General features: G+C 48.7%; 1 protein-coding gene across 1 annotated transcript in view; it reads left to right on the top strand.

Moving 5' to 3' along the window:
- Window positions 1–309: 309 nt before the first annotated feature.
- EIF4E3 (eukaryotic translation initiation factor 4E family member 3) overlaps window positions 310–10,041 on the top strand; it is a 39,530-nt gene continuing 29,798 nt past the window's right edge. The window contains exon 1 of the mRNA XM_041763876.1: window positions 310–561. Coding sequence (XP_041619810.1) covers window positions 383–561 — 179 coding nt within the window. The 5' untranslated portion in view covers window positions 310–382. The remainder of the gene's footprint in view (window positions 562–10,041) is intronic.

Below are 10,041 nucleotides of genomic sequence, written 5' to 3'. Positions count from 1 at the left end.
TGCTGGTATTTCTCTGCACCCGTCCTCCCCTCCCACCCTGTGCGTCTTTAATTCCGTCCAGCGGTCGGCTCGTCCACCCCCACCCCTCCCCGGCCTCGCGTCTGTGTGCAGGGGCGGCGGTGCGTGCGGCCCGGCCTGGGTTCGCCGACCCCGACCCCAGGGCGCGCTCAGCGCGGCTCCCAGGCCCGGGGCGCGCGGGGCGGGGCGGGGCGGGGCGCGCGCGGGGCGGGGCGGGGCGGGGCGGGGCGCGCGGGGCGGGGCGGGGCGCGCGGGGCGGGGCGGGGCGGGGCGGGGCGGGGCGGGGCGGGGCGGCCGGGGTGACTCAGCCGCCGCTCGCCCCGCGGTCCGCGCGTCCGCCGGCCTCGCAGGAGGGGCGGAGAAAATGGCGATGCCCCCGGCCGCCGTGCCCCCCGCGCGCGCCCGGGAGCCGCCGGGGCCCCGTGCCGCCAGCGCCGCCTCCGCCAGCGCCGCCGCGCCGCTCGGCCTGCAGCAGCTGTCGGCGCTGCGGCCCGAGCCCGGAGAGGTCCCGCTGCACTCGCCCTGGACCTTCTGGCTCGACAGGTGAGGGGCGCGGGGCCCGCCGCGTGCGCGCAGCCCGCTTTGTCCCGCCGCCCCGGGCCCGCTCCGCCGCCGCCCCGGGCCCGCTCCGCCGCCGCCCCGGGCCCGCTCCGCCGCCGCCCGTGCGCCCAGGGCGCGCGGAGCCGGGGCGGGGGCCCGGGGCCGGGAGAGGCCGGGGCGCCGGGGGCCGCGAAGTTCCCGCGCCACTTTGCCCCCCGGCTCCTCGCCGTCCCGGGACCCGGCGACCCGGCGACCCGCGTGGGGGCCTGCGCCGTGACAGCGCTCGGGACAGGGGGCCGGGCCCGCGGGGAGCGCGCCGGGACCGCCCGGGACTGCGCCTGGCTCCCCGTTGACCGTTCCTCCGCGCTCGGGGAGCTCGCGGGCCAGCAGCCCCCCGCGCGCCGTCAGTGACAGCTCCTCCCCGGGCAGCGCGGGGCGCCGGCGCCAGGTCACCCCCGACCTTGCGATCACTCCGCGTTCCCTGCCCCCCCCGTGCTCCCCTGGGATGCGTCGCGCCGCCCCGGAGTAGCAGGTACCAGTCTGGTTCGTGTGTCTCGGCCCCTCATTGCTTCCCCTCTCGGAAGCCACTGAGCAGGGACTTTTTTTTTTCTTTTTTCTTTTCTTTTTTCTTTTTTTTTTTTGGACACCTGTTCTATCCCAGCACCTATAGGACTGGACCTGGTACTTAGCAGGAGCACAACCAGACTTTGACTAATGAATAAATGCACGAATGCAAAGCCCTTCTTAGGATCCGTTACCCAGGGTGGGGGGGGGGTGCCCACAGAGTATTATGTACGAATCTGTTTGTTTTGTGTGTCTCAGCCCCTCATTGCTTCCCCTCTGTCGGAAGCCATTGAGCAGGGACTTTTTTTTTTTTTTTTCTTTTTCCTTTTTTTTTTGGGGGCACCTGTTCTACCCCAGCACCTATAGGACTGGACCTGGTACTTAGCAGGAGCACAACCAAACTTTGACTAATGAATAAATGCACGAATGCAAAGCCCTTCTTAGGATCCGTTACCCAGGGTGGGGGGGGGGGTGCCCACAGAGTATTATGTACGAATCTGTTTGTTTTGTGTGTCTCAGCCCCTCATTTCTTCCCCTCTGTCGGAAGCCATTGAGCAGGGACTTTTTTTTTTTTTCTTTTTTTATTTCTTTTTTGGACACCTGTTCTATCCCAGCACCTAGGACTGGACCTGGTACAGAGCAGGAGCACAACCAAACTTCGACTAATGAATAAATGCACGAATGCAAAGCCCTTCTTAGGATCCATTACCCGGGGCGGGCTGGGGGGGGGGGTGTGCCCAAAGATGATACCTCAAGGTTGTCCCAGAAGCTTATGGAAATGTTGATGACACTTGTAGATACAGTTAAGTATTAGGAGGAAAGGTATATATGACTGTTCTCTGTGAGATTTTCTTATGAGACCCAAATCTGGTGTTAAAAAAAAAAAAAAAAAGCCTTGCATAAAATGCCGGAAGGATTTTTAAAAAGTGATTATTAAATCATCCCTTGAAGGAAGACCACTTCATTCCTTCCTTCTTGTCGTAGTTAGCACCCATCTATAAGAATCTGTAAGAACTGACATTTGGAGTCACTGTCTTTTCCGGGGACCTAAAGAAGTTGGGGGTGGAGTAGATAACAATGAGTCTCGGTTTTGAAAACATTTTCACTTTCATTATGGGATGCTAAGAAAGCATTTTACTGTCACAATAGGAGTGGTTTTGGCTAACATCAAGGGAATGAAATCTTGCCTCTGTTTTCAAAGGTGTGCTGTAACTATTGTTGCTACCTGCTGTTTTCAAGTTGTTAAAGAGGGGCCTCTGGTCTGTGAGGAGACTGTGGACTGGCAGAAACAGTATCAAGAGAGTTAAAAGGGTCACAAATTCGTCTCCTTAAAGGCACAGCATTTTAAGAATAGATCTGAGATTTTAATACCACATAACAACAAATAAGTTTTTAAGAAAATCCGGTAGCATCGAGGATGAGAATATAGGAACTTCAATGAAGGCACAAACTCGAACTTTCTTAGTATGTATTTGTGCAGTTTTGTTCTCTGAAAGCTGGCACTCAAGTGAAATGTTACTGCAGTAGTGTCCAGGTTGGTAATAGAAATAATTACATTATGTGATTGTTATCTAATTTCTGTAAGAAATTAGAATTACTTGCAGAGTTGCTCATTTGAATTCATTTTGCCCCATCAGTCGTCCCATAGCTTTTATTGAATTGTCTCCACTTTTCTGAGAGGCCATTGCATTCATGTAGACTGGCTCCCTTCCCCTTTGGGTTATGAACACATTGTGTTCTAGAAGTTTATTTGTAGCTTCTCTCCCCTAGGGAAACAAGGTTCTAGAGAGAGTAGTAAAGCTCTCAGGAGAGCCCTCCAAGGCAGTCTTCTCCCCAGCATAGCTGATGTCTGCCCCTGAGGGCATCAGTTTGAGTTCCATAGCATCCAGAGGGCTTCTGCTCCCTAAAACTTCCCTTTGGCACCTGCCATCTGTCCTGTCCTCCCTTTCAATCTACTCTGTGACCAGAGACAAGTAATTTAGCCCCACTAAACCTCAGTTTCATTGTGTAAAATGGGGAGAGTCATAGATTGTATCTTATGGGGGTAATTCTGAGGATTAATGGATGAATATAAAGCATTAACATGGGTGCCCAGCCTAGAATAAGTGGTTAATAAATATTGATAACTAACATTGTTACCTGAAGCTCCCAGACTACCCCCCCCCCCCCAACACACACACCCCAACAGTCCCTGGAGCAACTTATCTGACCTTAGTGTCAGGAAGCCAGCAACCTGAATTCATTTTCCCCCACTGGATCAATTGGAGAGTCCCTTAAGTAGAGTTATTTGCTTTTTATTATTATTATTATTATTATTTATTTATGATAGTCATACAGAGAGAGAGAGAGAGAGAGGCAGAGACACAGGCAGAGGGAGAAGCAGGCTCCATGCACCGGGAGCCTGACGTGGGATTCGATCCCGGGTCTCCAGGATCGCGCCCTGGGCCAAAGGCAGGTGCCAAACCGCTGCGCCACCCAGTGATCCCCTATTTGCATTTTTAATAGCAAATTTCAGTGAGTCCATATTTGTTTTGTTGTTGTTGTTTAACTAGACTGTATGGCTAAGAATGTAAGCATTTGAGGTATAATTTTGGTTGGAGACACAGAATGAAGCATTTTCCTCCCTGTTTTTGACGCTTAAAAACCCCATCCTGTCTCAGTCTTGATCTCAGGGGCTGCTCTGAGCTGCTTGTCTCTGAGGACTTTGTTTTCGTCTTGCGGTGACCCTGTTTCCTCAGAGTTTGACCCGCAGGACTTAATCCTCAGGCCTCGTGTCCCTGTCCACACCAGTGATAGCATTCAGTCACAAGGCATTCAGTTCAGTTCTCATCACACTGGTGATTCCCACAATTTTACACTTGCGCGTGCAGCTCCTCCTCTCAGTCTCCATATGGATGTCTAATACACATCCAAACTCAACACATGTCAGACCACCTCTTCAGCTTCTCTCCCAAATTTGCCTTCTTCCATCTGTCCCGTCTCAGATAAGAGCAGTTAACAACAGTAACTCCATCCTCGCAGTTGCTCAGCACCCACATCTTGGAGACCTCTGTGGCTCTGCTCTCCTCGTCTTCCCCACTCCTTCTCCCTCCCCTCCATCCACTCTCCACAGACACTGCTGATTCTACCACACAAATGTGTCCACAATCCAATGCGCTCCCACCACCTGAGCCACACGGCCTCTCTCCCCTGGACCACTGCAGGAGTGTGCTAACTGCTCTCCCTGCTTCTACCCTTGCCCACCTTTCCCTCGCCAGTGTTTTCCCATCACAGCAGCTGAAGTCATACCTAAGTTAAGGCCTGTCGCTTCTCTGCTCTCCTTTTCACTCAGAGGCAAAACCCAAAGTACTTACAATAGCCCATGAGACTCTGCAGCATTTCCTGTATCCGCCCAATATGCCTTTCCCCCCTGTCTCCCTCTCACTCTCTCTTCTGCCCTTCTAGCTCTTTCTCTGTCATCCCAAGCATGGGCCTTAGCCACCAATAGTCCCTCCTGCCTGGAATACTCTTCCCTCAGTCATCTGCTAGGACTTTGCTTTCCTCTCTGTCTTAGGGAGGCTTTTCCTAACCACTGATACTAAACGGCATGCACATCCTGACACACCCTCCCCATGCCCCTGACCCTGCTTTATTTTCTCCGTGGGATTCTGTGTTTGTACATCTTCTCTCCCTGGAACATTGGCTTCATAGGGTTCTTCCTGCATCCTTCTGCCCTCAGCTCCTGGATCAGCACCTGGCACAAGTCGTCCCACACCAAAGAGTTCAAGATTATGGAATTCTACTCCTAGTGACTTCCCCTTCTCCTATAGTGGTTCGTGTTTACTTGGAGTGTCATTTGTAAATCTGCATCCCCAGCCCTGATCTCTCTCCCGAGTTCTGGATACCATATCTGCCACAGGCTGGTTAGCAATTCCACCGTCTAATGCATTTTTCAGAGTTTGAAGTTCCTTTTGTTCCTTGAGTCCTTTCTCGTGTACACTACTCCATGCAGTTCTGTGCTTCAGATGTTTGATCCCCTGTTGGAAGACTTGGCCCAAGCCAAAGCCACCCGTTCCTCTCCACGTGCCTGCATCTGTGCTCTCTAGCCCCAGGTACATGCTTCCAGCTTGCCTGCTCTCAAGCTCTTCCCTCCTCTCTGCATCCCCCACCTGGGCTCCTGGGCTTAGCCTTCTGACCTGCACCTGGTCTTGTCATCCCCAAAACTCCCAGCCTTTTTCCTCTGCCCCAGCAGGGGATTGTGACTCTGTCTCTCCTTACTTAAACGTGCCTTTGTTGTGGGCTCATGTGCTCCAGACTGGTGGGATTCTGGATCTCCACCCCTGCTTTCGTTACAGCAGAGCTGATTGGTTTTGTTATTGTTTTAGAAATGATCCTCTCTCATTTGAAAAGAGCATTCCCCAGCTTAAAAAAAAAAAAAACAAAAACAAAACACAAACAAAACCTAAAACGGCCTTCAGAATATGGTGTGAACTTCTGTATTGCTTTTTTTTGTTTGTTTTTAACATGAAACTCATTTTTTTTAGCCTCATCCTCTAGGTCTCTCCAACTCCAAAATACCACTCACTGTGTTCAGTCTCACTAGTAACAGTGGATTTCTGGCCCTTTTCCTGCATAAGCCATGGATTTGCCAGCCCCTGGGATTTGTCTTCTGATATTCCTTCTTGTTGGGATGTCCTTCTCTCCTTTGTCTACCTGAAAAGCTTCCATGCATCCTTCAAGGCCTTGCAAAGATACCAGCTCTGTAATTGTCCTTAAATAGCCCTTGGCCCAGGCAGGATTGAGCCCACCTCCTTTGTGCTCCCGCAGCATTTTTTAATATGCCAGTATTTGTATCCGGGGTTATTGATGACTCTTCTGTCCCTCCCTCTTGACCATTAGACTTGGCCTGCCTCATGTCTGGCTCTCCAGGAGTGGACATTACAGTGCACATAGTAGGTACTTAAAGAGTATTTGTGTTCTTGTGTCTTTAGTCACAAAGGTAGGCCAGTCATGTATGTCTCCCACCAACCCACCTCATCGGGGTTTACCTCTACCCAACCAGTGTTTCTCAAAATGTCATCCCTTGCCACTTCCATCTGCATCACCTGGCTGTGCTTCTTCAAATACAAGCTCCTAACCCTGCCCAGGTCCCGCTCTCTTTCAGACCTCTTGGAGTAGAATGCATATTTGTAACAAATGCTGTATATATCACAACTGGAGAATTACTGCTCTGTTTATTGATCAGGTCATTTGAGCATCTTAGTTGCCCATCACTGTTCTCAGCACTAAGAATGCAAACACATTGACAACATGGTCCCAGGCCTCCCTGGAGGGACGTCTCTCATACCGCATGCTACCATGGCATCAGTGGAGGTACCAAGTTCCAGAGGGACCCCCCCCACACACAGACACCTCCTTCACCGTGTGATGCTTTTGCATGCATTCCTCCATAATAACAGACTTGATAGAGAGGATCCCAAGATCATCTTTGTTCATAGAGTGGCCTGTTGGGACTAGGCGAGGGTAGAAGGCTGTATGGAAGGATATAGTTGGCAGGATATAGTGGCTGGCATCTGCACCTGTTTCCCTCATTTTTGCCTTTCTGAACTCACAGGCTCACTCAGTGGCTCAATATTTTATTTTCTGGAAGGGGGAAACAGCCTCCAGGTAGCACAGGCAGGGAAGGGCCCTGACCCAGGGGCTCACAGCCTCTCTACCTCTGCGTCAGTGGTCGTTTCCTGCAGTTGGGCCTGAACATCCTTACTCAGAAAAGTCCTTCCCTGGCACTAGCTGCTCAAAAATCTGTTTTCCTTCCTCTAATATTACAGATGCTGTTTCCTTATTTCCAAACCTAAGACAGCTGGCAAGACTTTAGTGGTCTGGCATGGTGACAGTCCAAAACCTGGCCTTTGTCCACTGTCACCTCTCACACTGTTATAGTTCTCTTCTACCCAACTTCTGTGTATGGAGGGATTAGTTATATAGCAAAAGGAAAAGAGTCCCAGTTGCTAGTGTCAAAGGAGCTTATACGCTAGGAATGAAAATAGAAGGAAGCCTGGAAAAATAAAAATAAATGTGCAAAAATAAAGCATTTAGATTATGAAGTGTGTTTCAATAGATGCATTATTAAATGTTAATGATAGACTGTGGACTATTTGTGTATGTGACTCTCCAATAGGAAGCTGATATAGCCACAAGCCACAGATCTATCTAAAAGTGATTAAAATGAAGTCAGCTTTAATGGAGTGAATGATATATGAGGGATGTTCTTCATCACAGAACTGAGCCTGTCCGTATTTTCCCTCTGACAGCTGAGCCCAATATTAGTAAATTCACCAAGACTGGCTTTTAGGAGATGTATCCCTCTCTAAGGCTGTTCTCTTGGCTTAAATGAAGTGGTCACTCATATGAGATGGAATATTGTCAGTATTCATTTCTTCCACTGATAATCTATTGTGTGTGTACACTCGGCATGTATGTCCATTACTTGAGTATATTGTACCATTTATAAAATTCCACATTTTAGCCTATCAATATTAACTATCCTTTACTTCACTGTGCTAGGTACTCCACTGGTTGCTGTACCCATGAAGTCCTCACAATATTTTTTTTTGAGATTTTTAATTTATTTATTCGTGAGAGACACACACACACACACACAGAGAGAGAGAGAGAGAGAGAGAGGGGCAGAGACACAGGCGGAGGTAGAAGCAGGCTCCATGCAGAGAGCCTGATGTGGGACTCAATCCCAGGTCTCCAGGATCATGCCCGGGGCTGAAGGCAGCGCTAAACCACTGAGCCACCTGGGCTGCCCAGTCCTCACAATATTGAAGTAGGATATACCAGCAACGTTTTACAGATGAGAGAACTGAGTCCCAGAGAAACGACTTGACTAAAGTCACACAGCTAACACAGACTGGAAACAGGATTTGAGCTGAGGAGTGTGTGACCCCAAGCACTAGTGTCCCTAACCCTGCTGAACACCTCTCCCCTGTGAATATGGACAATGAATGAGATACAATTCTCCCATATTTCATATCCTGAAATGAGAGGTAATCTGGGCCTACCATTGAATTTCACAAATGACGAAATCAGTCTCCTGTTTTCCTGGTAAAAAAAGTAAGCCAAAAATTCACAAAGAAGAGACCCTTGCCTAAAATCCATATTTAAGAGCCTGTGTAGGATTGTCCTTCACCTTTAATGATAGCCTCATCTTGATAATTTTTTTGGGTGATGACAAAAAATGCATCTGTGAGAAAAGTGATTTTGATGTGTTTTTTATGATGCTACCTATAGTTCATTAGCTTTTACTTGCCAAGTTGTTAGCATTTCTTATGGGGACTTGATTTAGATGACATGGCCCAGCACATCTCAAACTTCAATATGTATACAAATCACATAGGATTCAGCAGGTGTTTAATGGGCCTGGAAATGCTGTAGCTCTCACAAGTGCCCAGGTGATGCTACTGGTTGACTGACCACACTTTGGCAGGGACACAGGCAGGAGTAGAGGAAACATTTCCAACTTCTTTTCTTTGATAAAAGCATTTCCAGGTATCCAAGTCACTGGTAAGTGGTACTGTGGACCTGCTAAGAGCTAGCTAGCTAGGTAATGGTAAAGAGAATTTCCTTAGGTATTTACAAGGGCTTCTGTCTCCATGAATTATTCATGAGCCTTGCTCACCTGTAGTAAACATATCTTAAAGGGTGGCGTTGAATAGAGAAGGCACATTTGCATTGCATGGAAGTACATTGAGGATTGCAAGCTACAGGAGAGTTGAGACTGCTTGGTGCAGAGCTGTGTTCATGGCACCAAGCAGAGGATGTGTCATGTAGTAAGTGATCAGTTTAGGCTGGTGACTAATAGCAAGGTTGCCAGCCACCCATGGTTTGAGTCCAGGTCTGCCACTAGCCAGCTCTGTGTCTTTGGCACGTCACCACCCTCAGGCTTAGTTTGCTTATCTGCAGAATGGAAATGCATGATATTTTAATGAGGATGAAATGAGATAATGCATGTATGTAACATATGATACATAATTTTTTCAGTTATTGGGGGCTCAGTAAGTATTTCTGGGATAAGAGAGAGAATAAAATGCTTTGAAGCATTACAGAACTTAAATTGAGCTAAAAGAACTCTGTCTTGTGAGATTCTCAGGGACCTACTTTAATGAATAGATAAAGATGATTTGTAAGTAACGCATTAACTTTTTGCATATAAATGGTGCTTAGGTGCCTGGAAACCATTTAAGCAGAACAGTTGGTCCAAACTTATGGGACTTTCTGCTTTCTCCTAACTCCCCAAATGAAAAGAAATTTTAACCAATTTTACACAGAGGGCCTTAAGGTGCATTTCCTGTTATTCTGTTACGCAGTTGAAGACACACAGGAGTGACATAAAGCTGGATTTGGGAGTTTGGGTCGTAAGTAACCTTAAGAGTTCCCCTGACATGTTTACACTCATCTTCTAGTTGGCACACCTTGAAGGATCCCCTCCCACTTCTGCCTCAACCATCACCACTTCTGGATTAGCCAAGTCCAAGTGGAAACAGCCCTCAGGATAGCTGCGGCTTTAAGCCCAGAGACATGGGCACCTGATGGGCTTTCTTTTCTGAGGACAGAATCTAGGAATTTCTCAGCTCTGTGTGTGACTCTTACAGATTTCTTGGGATTCTTTTTTTTTTTTTTTTTTTTTTTTGATTTCTTGGGATTCTTACTCGCTGTCCCACAGGTAGAAAATGTGATCAGTGTCTCTTAGTTCTAACTGCGCTCTTCTCTATGCCTGTTTTTTTGCCTCCGATGGCAATGATGATGATGGTGGTGTTAGCAACCGTTGCTTATTAGGTCCCAGGTGTTGGGTAAATGCTTTGTAGAGCATTCACTTATGTAGTCTAAGTAGCAAAGCAGTGGGTGACATAGAGGACCATGTTCTCAGAAAGGGGA

Source organism: Vulpes lagopus, chromosome 7 (genome assembly GCF_018345385.1).
Source record: "Vulpes lagopus strain Blue_001 chromosome 7, ASM1834538v1, whole genome shotgun sequence".
NCBI lineage: Eukaryota > Metazoa > Chordata > Mammalia > Carnivora > Canidae > Vulpes > Vulpes lagopus.
Note: the sequence above shows the minus strand (reverse complement) of the source record. Positions and strands in the feature narration are given on the sequence as shown.